Below are 18,064 nucleotides of genomic sequence, written 5' to 3'. Positions count from 1 at the left end.
AACTGTTCTTTCCCTGTTCAGGTTGAACGATTACAGCGACTCAACCCAGAACTCCAGAGTTTATACGTCCAGCAATGGAGCAGCTCGGGTCGGAGGCCGACAAGGCAACAGCCGCACCTTATCCGACTCAGACAGCCAAGATAAGAGGTCCAGGATCGGCTTCACCCGCTCATCTATGCAAGCTACTTCCTCCCAGCTGGCCAAAGGAAGTACAGCCTCAGGCCAAGAAGGCCCTCCGGCCGCCTGTCAGCTCACCAACCGGAAGGCTCGGAGTACAAAACAACTGGATCTCCACGGTCAAAGTTTAGGTGGCTCATCGTTGCCTCACAGAGGCCACGGGCCTGAGGATCCAGAATATGCCACCCTGATAGGAGCCATGGACAACGACCTCGACCGTCCAGAGTCCATCATTGCTGAGACCCTACAGGAACAGAGCTCTCAGTCTATACAAAACAAAGGTACCCACATTTGTTTTGATGAGAGGAGAGCAGAAGGCCTCTGTAATCATTTACAGCTCTCTGACGTGTGTGTTCATATTGTTTGCAGTGTTGGAATCCAAAGGGAAGCTGCGGGGCAAAAAAGCCCAGAGAAAGAAGGAAGAGAAGGAGAAAAAATCCACAGTAAAGACTCAGGGAGACGAGCTCAAAGACAACCTGGCTGACAACGACGACAGCTCCTCCACCACGACAGAGACCTCCAATCCAGATGTGGAGACGAACATCAAAGAGGTACACTGGAGTTACTAGTCCTGCTCTCACGTCCTGAGCTTCATATCATTACTGTCAGCTCCCTCTCCATGCATCACTTCTACCAGAGCTGGAGACTTCGACTAATGATGCAAATCAACTTGACGTACTTGAGACTTGAACACAAAAAGCTGAGGAGACCAAAAAACATAAAAAAAAACAACAACATTGTGTGTAGTTTGCCAAGATGCACGGATAACTAGGATGTGCACAATGTCTCTATAACCTAATACACTCAATTGTCAATAGTAGGTGTGTCATGATCGTCCAAATTCACAATTCAGTGTGACTTTTTTATGCTCACGACTCGATTCCATTTTATACTCCTGCGGCTGTTAGACTCTCGCTTCTGAATTTGAAACGTCCAACTGATGATTGGCTTTCTGCCCTGACAACTTGCACTTTCATGTTCTTCTTTAAACAGATGGGGGGATTTTACAGCAGGTTGACTTTAGCTTAGTGGCTTTTTGCAAGTTCAGATAAGTTCAGAGTTCAATAAAACATACCACCCTTCAGTGATTTAATAATAATAAACAACAATATATAGACATTCAGTTGGGTTTCTCAAATCTGTCTCGAGTAATCCTTCTTCCCAAACAAATCAATAAAAGATCTCTGACATCTCTGAAAATAAACCAAACATCTTCTAGGCTGTCATCCAGTTGATCGTCTGTAGGTCTGGAAGAGCCGTCTTGTTTTATTTCTTCAGATGTGCACAAGTAGACGGCGGTGGAGAGGCGAGAAGATACTGTGAGAATAGGCGACACTGTTCATTTCGATTATCAAAATGGAAAGCTCATTTTTCGAATGAGAATCAAAGTCGTGGCGCCCCGAGTCAATCATTTCCTGTCCTGTGCAGCATAATTTCGTTTTCGTGCAAATTATTCTGACTGAACGGTTCCGTTTGTTCCACTGGGTTTTTAACTAAATGTAAGAACAGGCAGAAGTCTACTACATGAGGAGTCAATAGATACATAATAATATCAACAATTAAATGTAGCTATGCTCCTTTAGCTACATGATATTACCTACTTAAAGACATTAGTGTAAGATACTGGTCACCAGTGCTCAACAGTCATGCGTCAGGACGCTGCACTTCATGATCCTCACAGTGCGATCTAACTTTTAATGCTCACGTTGAACCTTGGTACAGTAGATGATTTGAATACAGCACAATATGTGTGTGTGTGTGTGTTGGGGTAGTGTTACGGTTAGCCTCCCAGGGCTTTAGATTAGATAAAGGATTTTGTCCAGTATGACACGTCACATTCAGATTTTAAACATTGAACTGTTTCACATACAGACGGTTTGATTCATGAATTGCACCTTCTAAAATGCCCCGATCCATTGAAAAGGGAAGTGTTGGCCATTGTGCACTTATTATTTTAATACCAGCATTGACAAACCGCAAAAACTTGCTCATTACTTCCCAGCAACGTCTTCAAGACACAAGGCTTGACTTGGAGTTAAAAATGGCTCAGTGACATAATGATGAGCATCATTTTTTCATAATTTCTTCTAGGAACCAGTGAAAAAGAAAGGAAGAACAGTAACCACAGGAAAAGTCAAAGAAGAACCTTCAAGTTTCCTCATCAAACCCAAACCCAAGAAACAAGGAACCACGAAGAAAGAAAACCAAGCAGAAAAGTCCAGGTGTGTTGATTTAATGGCTGTCATCTTTTGTTTGTTTTTTTTCCCCTTGTTTTTTTTTTTTTTTTTAACAAATCTTTATCGTCCTCAGTTCTCTGGAGCTGCCATACGTGACACCGCTGGAGAACAAACAACGCAAGAGCTTCACATCCAAAGCTCTCTTCCCTCTCACCAACATCCCAAAGACGAGACCTGTGCCGAAACAGAGATGTGAGTTCCCTAAACCTCCACTTAAATGTCGTCACCCCGCCCTCTGCTTCAGTACCAGATGTGTTTGTGACACGTGTGCTCTGACAGTAGATGGAAAGCTCGAGGACGGGCGCCCCTCTCTGTTGGCCAAACTGCTGTCCAGCGGCTCAGTGCCAGAGCTGGGCCACAGCAGCAGTTCTGAGGGGGAGAAGGAGTTTGCGTCTCCGGAGTGGGACGTACCACTCTCCAAAAACAGCATCCGTAAGTCGAGCTCTGAAAGGAATGCGGCGTCTGTCCGATATTCTCCAATCAGGCTTGTAAAGTTTTGATTTTCTCCCGTTCTCCACACACAGAAGCTGATAGTCTTCAGCAGATCTCCCTCCAGACGTTAAACGCAGACCCTTTCCTGAAGAGATCCGTCACAGCCGGGACCTGCTCGCCTCCACCCACCTCCCCCAGCCTACTGTCCCGAGGCTCCTACAGCAGTGTACTCAACAGTAACAGGTATTGTTACAATACAGCATGCTTTTCTGTTTGATGTATTTTCATTATTAACTAAAACGAAGCCAGATTTTTAATTACTTTCTCTCTCGTGTTTGCAGTGAGGTAAACCAAAAGAAGGCCCCAGGAAATAAGTTGTGTGCAGCCGCTCCGCTCCCAGGCAAAAACGGGAACCCCACATTTGCTGCTGTAGCTGCCGGTTATGATAAAAGTCCAGGTAAAGACGTAACGACGAACTAGCACTCGATGAAACAAAGCGTGTACATTGTTCTTGAGGTGGTTTGTTTTTACGAGAGAGCACTAATGTGTTGCATGTGCTCGTCAGGTGGCTCTGGCCTGGGTAAAGCTGACCAGGGAAAGAGTCTGGCCCACATGACATCAGTGGAGAGTGACAGCTCTGACAGGTAATTTGAGAAGACGACTTATTTACATCCACACTTTACATCAAGACACAATCCCGGTGTCATATCCTGTGTACATTTCTCTCTCCCGTAGCTCTGGATTATGGAGTCCCATGGACACGGCCAGCAGTCCGAACTACCATCCAGCCAACTCCTTCTCTGCTTTCGGACCCAACAACTCCTTCAACCTGACGGGAGGTAACCTGTGCTGCTCACAACCAGAAGAATGTAGAGTAACTGGTATAACACTTCATGGTTTACTGGCTGCATTCATACTGGAGTGTGTGTTTGTTTGTTTTTTTTAGTTTTCACTGGAATGAAGTCATCGGAGCCTCAGCAGAGCTGGCCTGAGTTCACCCCCCCACCCTCGTCCATCTGGGACATACCGAGCAACGACTCTCTGCACCCCTGGCCCAGCAGCTCCAGCTCACCGACCGCCCCAACTGCAGTAAGAGCGCGCAGATATTCCCTCTTAACGAATGTTAACGCTAGATCCGAAAAAGGTCACATAGTAAAACTTCTCTTCTCCTTTTTTCTTAGTCACTCCTGGGAAACGGCCGCAACCCCTGGTCTACCACCACGCCCTTCGGGAGCTCTATCTGGTCAACAAGCGCAGATTCGGCCTTGCACCCGACCTTTTCTCCAACGACCAACTCGACACCGCTGACCGACCTGGTCAGCAGCCCCACCCCGTCGCCACCGGCCTCCACCGAGATGAGTCGCACCTACAACCCGTGGAGCATGTGGCGCCCCACCCTGAGCCGGCGCAGCTCTGAGCCCTGGCCCAGCTCCTCCGACAATGGCAATTAAAACAGCACGTGACTGCACTTAACGGAGGCACGTCATGGATTTGACGCTCTCTGTACGCTAAATCAAATTTTTTTTTTTTTTATAATCTGAGAATCCCAACAGAAAGCAATGTTACCTGAAGTGTAATGAGTTTGGTAGCCCAGTGCTGTAGGTTACCAACCCCGCAATTTAGTTCTCCGCAGCTTTTTATTCACGGGGGCAGAAATGCTAACTTTTTATTTGGATTTGTTTTAACAGGTGCCCCTCAACTGAAAATGTTGATGGCATGGTATGCTAATGCCAGTGCAGACATTTTGTTGTTATAGGAAGGCTGGTCATGATGCCCCCCCCCCTCAAAGTTTGGTACATGGCGCAGAATCTTTAATGTTCAGTATTAATGTTGGAACAGACATCTTATCTTAAGCCACGTGTTTTCTCAATCATTTCCGTTTCTTATTGGATCTTATCGGTTTCTTAAAAAAAAAAAGGTCTGACAAGTCAAATTTTGAAGTTAAATCGGTGCACTTTTATTTGGCCGCAGGGATATTTCATTATCTGACATGTGATTCTTCAGAACACCAACGGCCCAAAACACTTGAACGTGAACGTTCACGTTCCCCATGTTAAAGCGGGCTCGGTCCGAAAAATATCAAAGCCTTCTGTGAGAATAAATTTGGTCAGGTGATCATAGAAACACTTAAGTTTGAGGTTTGTATTGTACATTGCCTCTGTTTGTCAGCCAATTTAAATAAAGGACTTCAGCAAGACATTGTGGTTTTCATGGTTTTTCATGTTCATTTATTGTAGGTTTACTGCAATAACTTCTGTTGCCACTTGGGGGCAGCAGAGACAAGCGAACACAACATTGACATATGTTGATAAGGTGACCTTGTTAGCAAACAGTTGTATTTAAACACTGAGCAGGTGGTGTTCAGACCATTTTTCGACATTTATGGCTGAAACTCGCTTGGAACTCAATAAAAAGTTAATATTTCTTCAGTTTGTTAAAAATTGTGTTTACATGCCCCGAGCATTTAATCAGGATATAACTTTTCCTACATGAGCAGAGAGGTTCTGCCCGCTGTGAAGCGTCAAATCTGCTGGAAATATTATGTTGTTGTTTTTTTCTGAGTGTGTTGAGAATATTCAGTTATTCATTCATTTGTCTGTCAATACGCTTTTCACATTCATGTTTGTTGAGCTAACGTTGGCTAATAAGTAAAGCTGCTTGACCCTTGAGAAGGAGGAGCCTCGCAGTGATTATCCTCAAACTCTGCAGCAAGTCATGTTCACCAATCGTCGCTCTCCCATTAGATCATCCATAAATCTGTCTGGGTCTGAAACACTTGTGCCGTTTTGACTTTAAGCGTTGTAACGTGAGCAGGCTGCCTTTAAACTTCTGCAGCAGTTCTTGATTTGATCGGTGTGTTAGATGGATTCCCGCTTTAAACATCTTTTCAAATGCTTGTTTGAACAACTTGTTGTTTGGAGCCTTTCAACCATTAGCTGTGTTTACATGGACCCTATTCCACCAATAATCAGAATAAACGACCAATCAGAATAATAAAAATGCCTCATGTAAACTCCTCAATCGCTCAGGAAACTGATCCAATCCGGCCTGAACAGAATGAATTTTCAATCAGATTGAAAGAGGTGGAATAAACCTTTGATAATCTGATCAATAGGAAAATATTAACCATATAAACTCTTATTCCAATTGTTTCTCTCTGCTTGAAATAAATATATTCTTTCTACTTTTATTTAAAGACCACATGTACCGTCTCATTGTCACCGGTGTTTCCCTTTGTTGTTTGGCAACATTCCAGGTTTTTATGAAATATTTTTTCTCGACCTCTTCACCACAGCACATGTAGTCAGGAGAGTCACAGGAGAATGATGGTTATACAAAAAAAAAATCAGGCAGTTGTCTCTCGTTTCATTTAATCAGATTTGATAAAAGTGTGATTGAATGATGAACCGTATTTTTGCTATAATGTTGAAAATAAAGTAAAAAGTAAATATCGCTGCAACACAATACAAACATGTCCAAACTATTTCTTCACATTCTGTTGATACATTCAGTTAATTTTTAAGTGTTTTAAACTAAAATTCTTACATATTGCATCTTTAACTCGCAAAAAAAAGAATATTAATGTGTTCTGTCATTTGCTGATCAGTAACACACCTCTTCACTGTGTTTTTATTTAATTTAATTTGAAACCAATTAAATCAGTAGTTCATTTCATTATGGCACATAAAATACAAACTGAAAAACTGAGTGTGTTGTTTTCCACTTTTTCACTCGACATTTTAAAGCTTCCATATTTGACTGTCGATGCTGCTCCCTGAGTCTTTTTTAAAGATGCAATACGTAAGAAGTCGCCACCTGTTGAACTATTGCATTTTTAATTAATCAGTCAAGGCACGTTAAATAGTCGGCAGCCGCTTCACTTCCAGGGAGAAGAAATGGAAACCCCTCATGTTTGCTGCTGTAGCTGCTGGTTACAAACGTTCAGGTAAATGATGTAACACTGAATCAACATTTGAGAAAAAACTGTGAGGTGTGAGGTTAAATTGGTCAAACAACGCTTACTTCTACTATTTGTCAGCAAATTTAAGTAAAGTATTTCAGCAAAATGACTAATTATTAAATAATAATTAGCTTCAGGTTGGCACAGTATCGTTTCTCTTGCAACCCAGCTGTACGTCACCAAAAATCACTTCTTTAAAGGTTGTCTAAGAGACTCCATGAGTAACTGACCAAACTTGGCAACATCACATTTAGTCAACACAAACACACTGTGGCTCTTCTTCAGCTTGTCGGTGCGATCCAGGGCCATCATGCCCCGAGCGATCGAGCCCTGCAGCTCCACGCGGACAGGGCACTCGATTCTTTCCGTCACTACGCTGCCGTCGATGCAGGCCGCCATCGCATAGGCGTCGTAGGAGACGAAGACGGATCCGAAATACACATCTTTCTTATCCACCATAGCTTCTTTGGAGTAAGCCCAGCATTCAGACGTTATCATCTTCATAAATCTTGCAGCCGGTGCGTCCTGATTGATCAACTCTTGGAAGAACTCCTGCACAAGTGAAATCCGTGTGATGAGTTTGAAACAGAAACAATCATGCAGGGTAACATAGATCTTCACATGCACACATCTTACCCATGTCAGTCCATTTCTGCAGGAATATTCCCATGATGCCAGGTATGTGGTGCAGAGATATTCTTCAAGAACAATATATGCAGACTCTGGATCCAGTGAAAAGTTATACTCTGCACAGAGTGACACATTTCCTTTTCCTACAATGACAAAAATCAAGTTATACAAGCCCACGTGTTTCACAAACAAACACTGTAATCATGGGGTTGGTTCTACCTTCCATGTTGCCGCCCATAATGTACAGATCTTTGAGCTTTTGGGGAAAACATGGATCCAGTCTGACAGCCAACGCCAGATTAGTGAGCGGGCCAAGAGCCACCAAGGAGACCTGCGAAGAAGACACTTTAGTAATACGACACCAGAGAGCAGCTGCACACAGCGGACGGAGGGTTTCTCACCTGGTTCTGGTTCTCAGTCACCAGCCTGATCATTGCATTGACCGCGTGTTCTTTCTGGATTTTCTCCTCCCACTTTGGGTCTTTTTCTTTTATCACATCCCCAAGTCCATCAGTTCCAAAGTGGTCAGTGGGTGAACTACTGGCTCCAACCAGAGCAGAACCAGCACCTCGAAACACTGGAATCTGCCAAAGAACGTTCAGCTTAGTGCAGTTTTCAGTGGGATTTGTGTACAGAGAAAAAGACGCTGACATCTCCTTTTCTTTCTATACTGTTGGACCTTTAATTTCCCTATAGCAATCAATCAATCAAATGTTCTGACAAGAAAAACAAAAACTGGTATGTGCAGCTAATGTTTAGTGGTTCTTTCAACAATGTCCAACGTCTCTCTGACTTAAACCTACGTAAACCTTCACTGTGACGGATCAGAAAACAGTCAGATGGGTCAGTTGCAACGTATACAACTGTTTTTCGTAGTCATTTAAATAAAGCTTCAGTAAACTCACCCCCTCACGCTCACAGACGGAGAGCACCCTCAGAACGTTCTGACACACATAATCAACCGCCCCGTTCCCAAACACACAGGTGACACCCACGACCTCAACGTTGGGCGCTGCCAAGGCCATCATTATGGCCTGAGCGTCGTCTATGCCGCAGTCTGTGTCGATGATCACCTTCTTCGCCATGGTGCTGCAGAGATACAATAAGTCCTTTAACTCTGTGGAAACAGCAAAATCATGTCAGACAATAATATAAATCGTGCCCGGGGCTTATCTTAGCAGGTAAAACACACCTGAGACAGAGGATCCAACACAGTTACAGCAACATGCCGGGACAAACTGAGACCATATTTATTTTTATTATTTTTTTACACAAACAGGAATAACTTTATGCAGTACTCAGATTAAGAATCTGACTTTAAAAAACACCAGGGAGCCCGTCCTTTCAGGATTAGTTTACTGGAATGGGGTAAAGTCGCCTCATATGAACAAAGGCGAGGCGTTCCCAGGCCAGATGAGATATGTAGTCTCTCCAGTGAGTTCTTGGTCTGCCTCGGGGTCTCCTCCCAGTTGGACGTGCCCGGAAAACGTCCATAGGGAGGCGCGCAGGAGGCATCCTAATCAGATGCCCGAACCACCTCAACTGGCTCCTCCCGACGCGAAGGAGCAGCAGCTCTACTCCGAGCTCCCTCCGGATGTCTGAGCTCCTTACCCTATCCCTAAGGCTGAGCCCAGCCACCCTACGGAGGAAACTCATTTCAGCCGCTTGTATCCGCGATCTCGTTCTTTCGGTCACTACCCACAGCTCGTGACCATAGGTGAGGGTTGGAACAAAGATGGACTGGTAAATCGAGAGCTTTGCATGGCGGCTCAGCTCCCTCTTCACCACGACAGCCCGGTACAACGGCCGCAATACTGCAGACGCTGCACCAAGCCGTCTGTCCACCTCATGCTCCATTCTCCCATCACACGTGAACAAGACCCCGAGATACTTAAACTCCTTCGCTTGGGTCAGGAGCTCACTCCCCAACCGGAGGGGGCAATCCACCGTTTTCCGGCAGAGAACCATGGCCTCAGACTTTGAGGTGCTGACCCTCATCCCGACCGCGTCACACTCGACTGCGAACCGCCCCAATGCCTGCTGGAGGTCACCGGCTGAGGAAGCCAACAGAACCGCGTCATCCGCAAAAAAGCAAACACGCAATTCTGAGGTTCCCATACCGGACACTCTCCTCGCCATGGCTGCGCCTTGAGATCCTGTCCATGAATATCACAAACAGGATCGGAGACAAGGGGCAGCCCTGGCGGAGTCCAACACCCACTGGAAACGTATTCGACTTTGTGGCGAGTATACGGACACAACTCTCACTTTGGTCATACAAGGACCGGATAGCTCGTACCAACGGCCCCGGTACCCTATACTCCCTCGGTACCCCCCACAGAACTCCCCGCGCGACCCGGTCGAAGGCCTTCTCCAAGTCCACAAAACAAACAAAGACTGGATGGGCAAACTCCCATGACCCCCTCCAGCAAGCCTGCAAGAGTAAAGAGCTGATCCACTGTCCCACGGCCAGGACAGAATCCGCATTGTTCCTCCTGAATCAGATCGGACGGACCCTCCTTTCCAGCACCCTGGAATAAACTTTCCCAGGGAGGCTGAGCAGTGTGATACCCCGATAATAGGCACACACTCTCCGATTCCCCTTTTTTAAAAATGGGAACAACCACCCCGGTCTGCCACTCCAGAGGTACCATCCCCGAACTCCACGCGACATCGCAAAGACGTGTCAGCCATGACAGCCCAACAATGTCCAGAGCCTTCAGCATCTCGGGGCCAATCTCATCCACCCCTGGCGCCTTGTCACTGGGGAGCTTCTTGACCACCTCAGTGACCTCTGCCAGGGATATGGACAAGTCTTCCCCCGAGTCTTCAGACTATGCGTCAGTTACAGAGGACGTGTTAGTCCGGTTCAGCAGGTCCTCAAAGTGTTCCTTCCACCGCCCGAGGATATCCCCAGTCCAGTTCAGCAGGTCCCCTCCCCAACTGAAAACACCCTGGCCTGAGGCCGGCTTCCCTTTCTGAGCTGCCAGATGGTTTGACAGAACTTCCTTGAGGCCGACCGAAAGTCTTTATATTTTCTAATTTATTATTTTTAATTCTCTGTGTCTTTTATTCAGAGTTTCTTGATGTTTTTTTAATCTTGTTATGTCGTTATTGCGTTAAAAATCTGAGAATCATACAAGAAAAAACATCTTTTTTGACTTGACAGCTGTTCACAATATTCATAAAGTCTACACAAACTGAGTAACTCACAAAACTTGGCGATTTTTCAGGGGTACTTTTCTACAGAGGACTACACTGAGATTGCATTACTGTTTCCACTTTCTCTATTTAGTGTATTTATTTCAGCCAATAACACAACACCACACTGTTTGTCTTCGTCTCGTTCACATCCACCGTCTTTAAACATCATCAACATAATAGTTGCACTGTTTTGCAACTAAGGAACTATTTCCCTCGACTACTGTCTGCAGCTTTTTGTTTTTTTAAAGGATTAAAGTTTGGTCTGCAGTGAAAATCAACACTTACCTCCAGCAGTGAAGTTTCAAGAGTCACCGCAGCCGCTCCTGTGATTGACTTGAACTGTAGGACGATACCATTGTTTACTCACACGGGGGTTGTGCGCACTTAAAAAGCGAGCTGTTTACATGAGTCGAATCCATATAATATAATAAAGTGTGTTTATTTTTCAGTTAAATTACGTTTGCACTTGTCTACATTGTTTACTTAAGTGTTTTAGCTTATTATCTGGCTTGAGTTATTTGTGTGCATCCCCGGTTGTTACTCCGAATGGTACAGTCCGTTAAACCTGCACAGGAAGTGGACGCAGGTCAGCGGGACGACGTTTCACAATTGTTATCGTTCATTTTTTAACATGTCTCGAGCTAATGTGTGTAACACAATATGTATGGGATTCCACTTGCTTTGTATTGGAAATGTATATTTGGGAGTTTAGTGGCTCAACAGCGCCCTCTTTCAATGGCAGTTTATGAATGCCAAGTGCATGTTAGAAACGCTGCCAGTTAATGAGAGGTGCAATCGAGGTGAGTTGCAAAGTGTAGCACGGTATACAATTATTGTGTATTTATGTCAATATTCTCTCTTGTATGAATAAAGACGTACTGTGGTTATTGAAGATGTTAATGTCACACTCGACTGTGAACCGCCCCAATGCCTGCTGGAGGTCACCGGCTGAGGAAGCCAACAGAACCGCGTCATCCGCAAAAAAGCAAACACGCAATTCTGAGGTTCCCATACCGGACACTCTCCTCGCCATGGCTGCGCCTTGAGATCCTGTCCATGAATATCACAAACAGGATCGGAGACAAGGGGCAGCCCTGGCGGAGTCCAACACCCACTGGAAACGTATTCGACTTTGTGGCGAGTATACGGACACAACTCTCACTTTGGTCATACAAGGACCGGATAGCTCGTACCAACGGCCCCGGTACCCTATACTCCCTCGGTACCCCCCACAGAACTCCCCGCGGGACCCGGTCGAAGGCCTTCTCCAAGTCCACAAAACAAACAAAGACTGGATGGGCAAACTCCCATGACCCCCTCCAGCAAGCCTGCAAGAGTAAAGAGCTGATCCACTGTCCCACGGCCAGGACAGAATCCGCATTGTTCCTCCTGAATCAGATCGGACGGACCCTCCTTTCCAGCAGCCTGGAATAAACTTTCCCAGGGAGGCTGAGCAGTGCGATACCCCGATAATAGGCACACACTCTCCGATTCCCCTTTTATAAAAATGGGAACAACCACCCCGGTCTGCCACTCCAGAGGTACCATCCCCGACCTCCACGCGACATCGCAAAGACGTGTCAGCCATGACAGCCCAACAATGTCCAGAGCCTTCAGCATCTCGGGGCCAATCTCATCCACCCCTGGCGCCTTGTCACTGGGGAGCTTCTTGACCACCTCAGTGACCTCTGCCAGGGATATGGACAAGTCTTCCCCCGAGTCTTCAGACTATGCGTCAGTTACAGAGGACGTGTTAGTCCGGTTCAGCAGGTCCTCAAAGTGTTCCTTCCACCGCCCGAGGATATCCCCAGTCCAGTTCAGCAGGTCCCCTCCCCAACTGAAAACACCCTGGCCTGAGGCCGGCTTCCCTTTCTGAGCTGCCAGATGGTTTGCCAGAACTTCCTTGAGGCCGACCGAAAGTCTTTATATTTTCTAATTTAAAGACTACCTCTGCCACTCCAGAGGTACCATCCCCGACCTCCACGCGACATTGCAAAGACGTGTCAGCCATGACAGCCCAACAATGTCCAGAGCCTTCAGCATCTCGGGGCAAATCTCATCCACCCCTGGCGCCTTGTCACTGGGGAGCTTCTTGACCACCTCAGTGACCTCTGCCAGGGATATGGACAAGTCTTCCCCCGAGTCTTCAGACTATGCGTCAGTTACAGAGGACGTGTTAGTCCGGTTCAGCAGGTCCCCTCCCCAACTGAAAACACCCTGGCCTGAGGCCGGCTTCCCTTTCTGAGCTGCCAGATGGTTTGCCAGAACTTCCTTGAGGCCGACCGAAAGTCTTTATATTTTCTAATTTAAAGACTACCTCTGCCACTCCAGAGGTACCATCCCCGACCTCCACGCGACATTGCAAAGACGTGTCAGCCATGACAGCCCAACAATGTCCAGAGCCTTCAGCATCTCGGGGCCAATCTCATCCACCCCTGGCGCCTTGTCACTGGGGAGCTTCTTGACCACCTCAGTGACCTCTGCCAGGGATATGGACAAGTCTTTCCCCCGAGTCTTCAGACTATGCGTCAGTTACAGAGGACGTGTTAGTCCGGTTCAGCAGGTCCCCTCCCCAACTGAAAACACCCTGGCCTGAGGCCGGCTTCCCTTTCTGAGCTGCCAGATGGTTTGCCAGAACTTCCTTGAGGCCGACCGAAAGTCTTTATATTTTCTAATTTATTATTTTTAATTCTCTGTGTCTTTTTTTCAGAGTTTCTTGATGTTTTTTTAATCTTGTTATGTCGTTAGTGCATTAAAAATCTGAGAATCATACAAGAAAAAACATCTTTTTTGACTTGACAGCTGTTCACGATATTCATAAAGTCTACACAAACTGAGTAACTCACAAAACTTGGTGATTTTTCAGGGGTACTTTTCTACAGAGGACTACACTGAGATTGCATTACTGTTTTCACTTTCTCTATTTAGTGTATTTATTTCAGCCAATAACACAACACCACACTGTTTGTCTTCGTCTCGTTCACATCCACCGTCTTTAAACATCATCAACATAATAGTTGCACTGTTTTGCAACTAAGGAACTATTTCCCTCGACTACTGTCTGCAGCTTTTTGTGATTATTGTGTTATTTTTTAAAGGATTAAAGTTTGGTCTGCAGTGAAAATCAACACTTACCTCCAGCAGTGAAGTTTCAAGAGTCACCGCAGCCGCTCCTGTGATTGACTTGAACTGTAGGACGATACCATTGTTTACTCACACGGGGGTTGTGCGCACTTAAAAAGCGAGCTGTTTACATGAGTCGAATCCATATAATATAATAAAGTGTGTTTATTTTTCAGTTAAATTACGTTTGCACTTGTCTACATTGTTTACTTAAGTGTTTTAGCTTATTACCTAGCTTGAGTTATTTGTGTGCACCCCGGTTGTTACTCCGAATGGTACAGTCCGTTAAACCTGCACAGGAAGTGGACGCAGGTCAGCGGGACGACGTTTCGCAATTGTTATCGTTCATTTTTTAACATGTCTCGAGCTAATGTGCACCTAGGGTTAGTTATAAGTGGTTAGCTTGACGTTTTGTTGCTAATTGTCGGCCCCGTCTGGTACTCAGACATTGCTCAAGGTATGATAAAAGGAGAAAAACGGTCAAGCTGGGCGTGTTTACCTCCAACTACAGCACTGGTAGCTGTAGCTGTGCGCTCACTCCGACTACAGCGTCTGTGCAGGTGAAATGTTAGCTAGTTAATGTTCAGTAACTACGAGACTTAGGTTACTTATTGTAGGTTAGAGGTAATGTTACATGATGCTGTCTGAGTTGAAACAGTGACATTCAGGGTTATGACTTTGATAAATGTACATTGTTTATGTGATCAGATGTCCCCTGAGTCTCCATCAGTGCACCTCCATCTCCATCTCCATCTTTTATCCATATAGTGTTTCTGAATCTGCCTCTCCTTTCATCCCCCAGCCAAGGCAGCCATCCCAGTCAGCCTCAGCCAGTTCTGTCATCCATCACATGAGTGGCTGTTCAATGCCTAACACGTCAGAAGGTCAAGGAGCAAACCTATCTGGGCCAGCAGAACCGTCAGGGCTGCAAAAGCCCCCCAATGGGGAGGAGGAGCGCGGTCTGATCAGCTCCCTCGCCCGGGATGCTGCGAGAGTGAGGAGGGCATCGAGCGCTGAGCTCCACCTGCCGTGGACCTGTCCGGTCACGCACTCCAGGGAGAAGTTCTACACGGTCTGCACAGATTATGCCCTTCTCAACCAGGCTCCCTCTGTGTACCGTCCCCCAAACGCAGCCAGGGACGTGGTCCCGAGCAAGCAGGATGATGGGCCATCGCTCGTGAAGCCCAAACCCTCTGCTGACATGAGCGCTGGCCAGTCTGGAGGAGCCCATGTGGGGTCAGACGGGGACTGTGACATGGTGGAGGTGTCCTCTGGTCACATGAAGCCTATTTTCAGTTAAAACAGCATCCGTAAGTCGAGCTCTGAAAGGAATGCGGCGTCTGTCCGATATTCTCCAATCAGGCTTGTAAAGTTTTGATTTTCTCCCGTTCTCCACACGCAGAAGCTGATAGTCTTCAGCAGATCTCCCTCCAGACGTTAAACGCAGACCCTTTCCTGAAGAGATCCGTCACAGCCGGGACCTGCTCGCCTCCACCCACCTCCCCCAGCCTACTGTCCCGAGGCTCCTACAGCAGCGTACTCAACAGTAACAGGTATTGTTACAATACAGCATGCTTTTCTGTTTGATGTATTTTAATTATTAACTAAAACGAAGCCAGATTTTTAATTACTTTCTCTCTCGTGTTTGCAGTGAGGTAAACCAAAAGAAGGCCCCAGGAAATAAGTTGTGTGCAGCCGCTCCGCTCCCAGGCAAAAACGGGAACCCCACGTTTGCTGCTGTAGCTGCCGGTTATGATAAAAGTCCAGGTAAAGACGTAACTACGAACTAACTCTTGATGAAACAAAGCGTGTACATTGTCCTTGAGGTGGTTTGTTTTTACGAGAGAGCACTAATGTGTTGCATGTGCTCGTCAGGTGGCTCTGGCCCGGGTAAAGCTGACCAGGGAAAGAGTCTGGCCCACATGACATCAGTGGAGAGTGACAGCTCTGACAGGTAATTTGAGAAGACGACTTATTTACATCCACACTTTACATCAAGACACAATCCCGGTGTCATATCCTGTGTACATTTCTCTCTCCCGTAGCTCTGGATTATGGAGTCCCATGGACACGGCCAGCAGTCCGAACTACCATCCAGCCAACTCCTTCTCTGCTTTCGGACCCAACAACTCCTTCAACCTGACGGGAGGTAACCTGTGCTGCTCACAACCAGAAGAATGTAGAGTAACTGGTGTAACACTTCATGGTTTACTGGCTGCATTCATACTGCATTCCACCCTCGTCCATCTGGGACATACCGAGCAACGACTCTCTGCACCCCTGGCCCAGCAGCTCCAGCTCACCGACCGCCCCAACTGCAGTAAGAGCGCGCAGATATTCCCTCTTAACGAATGTTAACGCTAGATCCGAAAAAGGTCACATAGTAAAACTTCTCTTCTCCTTTTTTTCTTAGTCACTCCTGGGAAACGGCCGCAACCCCTGGTCTACCACCACGCCCTTCGGGAGCTCTATCTGGTCAACAAGCGCAGATTCGGCCTTGCACCCGACCTTTTCTCCAACGACCAACTCGACACCGCTGACCGACCTGGTCAGCAGCCCCACCCCGTCGCCACCGGCCTCCACCGAGATGAGTCGCACCTACAACCCGTGGAGCATGTGGCGCCCCACCCTGAGCCGGCGCAGCTCTGAGCCCTGGCCCAGCTCCTCCGACAATGGCAATTAAAACAGCACGTGACTGCACTTAACGGAGGCACGTCATGGATTTGACGCTCTCTGTACGCTAAATCAAATTTTTTTTTTTTTTTAATCAGAGAATCCCAACAGAAAGCAATGTTACCTGAAGTGTAATGAGTTTGGTAGCCCAGTGCTGTAGGTTACCAACCCCGCAATTTAGTTCTCCGCAGCTTTTTATTCACGGGGGCAGAAATGCTAACTTTTTATTTGGATTTGTTTTAACAGGTGCCCCTCAACTGAAAATGTTGATGGCATGGTATGCTAATGCCAGTGCAGACATTTTGTTGTTATAGGAAGGCTGGTCATGATGCCCCCCCCCCTCAAAGTTTGGTACATGGCGCAGAATCTTTAATGTTCAGTATTAATGTTGGAACAGACATCTTATCTTAAGCCATGTGTTTTCTCAATCATTTCCGTTTCTTATTGGATCTTATCGGTTTCTTAAAAAAAAAAAGGTCTGACAAGTCAAAATTTGAAGTTAAATCGGTGCACTTTTATTTGGCCGCAGGGATATTTCATTATCTGACATGCGATTCTTCAGAACACCAACGGCCCAAAACACACCCCATGTTAAAGTGGGCTCGGCCCGAAAAATATCAAAGCCTTCTGTGAGAATAAATTTGGTCAGGTGATCATAGAAACACTTAAGTTTGAGGTTTGTATTGTACATCGCCTCTGTTTGTCAGCCAATTTAAATAAAGAACTTCAGCAAGACATTGTGCTTTTCATGGTTTTTCATGTTCATTTATTGTAGGTTTACTACAATAACTTCTGTTGCCACTTGGGGGCAGCAGAGACAAGTGAACACAACATTGACATATGTTGATAAGGTGACCTTGTTAGCAAACAGTTGTTTACTTAAACATCCGACAGTGAGCAGGTGGTGTTCAGACCATTTTTCGACATTTATGGCTGAAACTTGCTTGGAGCTCAATAAAAAGTTAATATTTCTTCAGTTTGTTAAAAATTGTGTTTACATGCCCCGAGCATTTAATCAGGATATAACTTTTCCTACATGAGCAGAGAGCTTCTGCCCGCTGTGGAGCGTCAAATCTGCTGGAAATATTTTGTTGTTGTTTTTTCCTAAGTGTGTTGAGAATATTCAGTTATTCATTAATTTGTCTGTCAATACGCTTTTCACATTCATGTTTGTTGAGCTAACGTTGGCTAATAAGTAAAGCTGCTTGACCCTTGAGAAGGAGGAGCCTCGCAGTGATTATCCTCAAACTCTACATCCACTCTGCAGCAAGTCATGTTCACCAATCCGTGCTCTCCCATTAGATCATCCATAAATCTGTCTGGGTCTGAAACACTTGTGCCGTTTTGACTTTAAGCGTTGTAACGTGAGCAGGCTGCCTTTAAACTTCTGCAGCAGTTCTTGATTTGATCAGTGTGTTCGATGGATTCCCGCTTTAAACATCTTTTCAAATGCTTGTTTGAACAACTTGTGTTTGGAGCCTTTCAACCATTAGCTGTGTTTACATGGACCCTAATATTCCACCAATAATCAGAATAAACGACCAATCAGAATAAAAATGCCTCATGTTAACAACTCAATCGCTCAGGAAACTGATCCAATCCGACCTGAACAGAATGAATTTTCAAT

At 45.9% G+C, this 18,064-nt stretch overlaps 3 protein-coding genes across 5 annotated transcripts in view; 2 read left to right on the top strand and 1 right to left on the bottom strand.

Moving 5' to 3' along the window:
- Nucleotides 1-5,043, top strand: part of LOC311258827 (transmembrane protein 131-like) — a 32,971-nt gene extending 27,928 nt beyond the window's left edge. The window contains exons 31-41 of one of the 3 annotated variants that reach the window (XM_084355437.1): nucleotides 22-458; nucleotides 547-728; nucleotides 2,269-2,399; nucleotides 2,488-2,606; nucleotides 2,697-2,846; nucleotides 2,939-3,089; nucleotides 3,188-3,303; nucleotides 3,412-3,490; nucleotides 3,582-3,685; nucleotides 3,793-3,935; nucleotides 4,028-5,043. In XM_084355437.1, the coding sequence (XP_084211563.1) occupies nucleotides 22-458; nucleotides 547-728; nucleotides 2,269-2,399; nucleotides 2,488-2,606; nucleotides 2,697-2,846; nucleotides 2,939-3,089; nucleotides 3,188-3,303; nucleotides 3,412-3,490; nucleotides 3,582-3,685; nucleotides 3,793-3,935; nucleotides 4,028-4,297 (1,882 nt within the window). In that variant the 3' untranslated portion in view covers nucleotides 4,298-5,043. Of the gene's footprint in view, nucleotides 1-21; nucleotides 459-546; nucleotides 729-2,268; nucleotides 2,400-2,487; nucleotides 2,847-2,938; nucleotides 3,090-3,187; nucleotides 3,304-3,411; nucleotides 3,491-3,581; nucleotides 3,686-3,792; nucleotides 3,936-4,027 lie in introns of all 3 variants that reach the window. The other 2 variants (XM_084355436.1, XM_084355435.1) reach the window with 2 other exon arrangements.
- A 1,157-nt stretch (nucleotides 5,044-6,200) lies between these two features.
- LOC311258837 (inosine-uridine preferring nucleoside hydrolase-like) lies at nucleotides 6,201-10,977 on the bottom strand. The gene is made up of 6 exons (XM_084355458.1): nucleotides 10,927-10,977; nucleotides 8,343-8,554; nucleotides 7,839-8,021; nucleotides 7,657-7,768; nucleotides 7,444-7,580; nucleotides 6,201-7,359 (listed from the first exon to the last, which is right to left on the bottom strand). Exons 2-6 carry the CDS (start codon nucleotides 8,520-8,522, stop codon nucleotides 6,994-6,996), a joined length of 978 nt encoding a protein of 325 aa, XP_084211584.1. The 5' UTR covers nucleotides 8,523-8,554; nucleotides 10,927-10,977; the 3' UTR covers nucleotides 6,201-6,993.
- Nucleotides 10,978-14,051: 3,074 nt separating this feature from the next.
- LOC311258841 (uncharacterized protein) lies at nucleotides 14,052-17,172 on the top strand. Its single transcript, XM_084355462.1, has 7 exons — nucleotides 14,052-14,324; nucleotides 14,567-15,074; nucleotides 15,167-15,317; nucleotides 15,416-15,531; nucleotides 15,640-15,718; nucleotides 15,810-16,084; nucleotides 16,178-17,172. Exons 5-7 carry the CDS (start codon nucleotides 15,687-15,689, stop codon nucleotides 16,411-16,413), a joined length of 543 nt encoding a protein of 180 aa, XP_084211588.1. The 5' UTR covers nucleotides 14,052-14,324; nucleotides 14,567-15,074; nucleotides 15,167-15,317; nucleotides 15,416-15,531; nucleotides 15,640-15,686; the 3' UTR covers nucleotides 16,414-17,172.
- Nucleotides 17,173-18,064: the final 892 nt, after the last annotated feature.

This window comes from Pagrus pagrus (assembly GCF_965226575.1).
Source record: "Pagrus pagrus genome assembly, chromosome: 6".
NCBI classification, from domain to species: Eukaryota; Metazoa; Chordata; class Actinopteri; order Spariformes; family Sparidae; genus Pagrus; species Pagrus pagrus.
The sequence above is the reverse complement of the archived record's forward strand: the minus strand, read 5'-3'. Positions and strand labels throughout refer to the sequence as shown.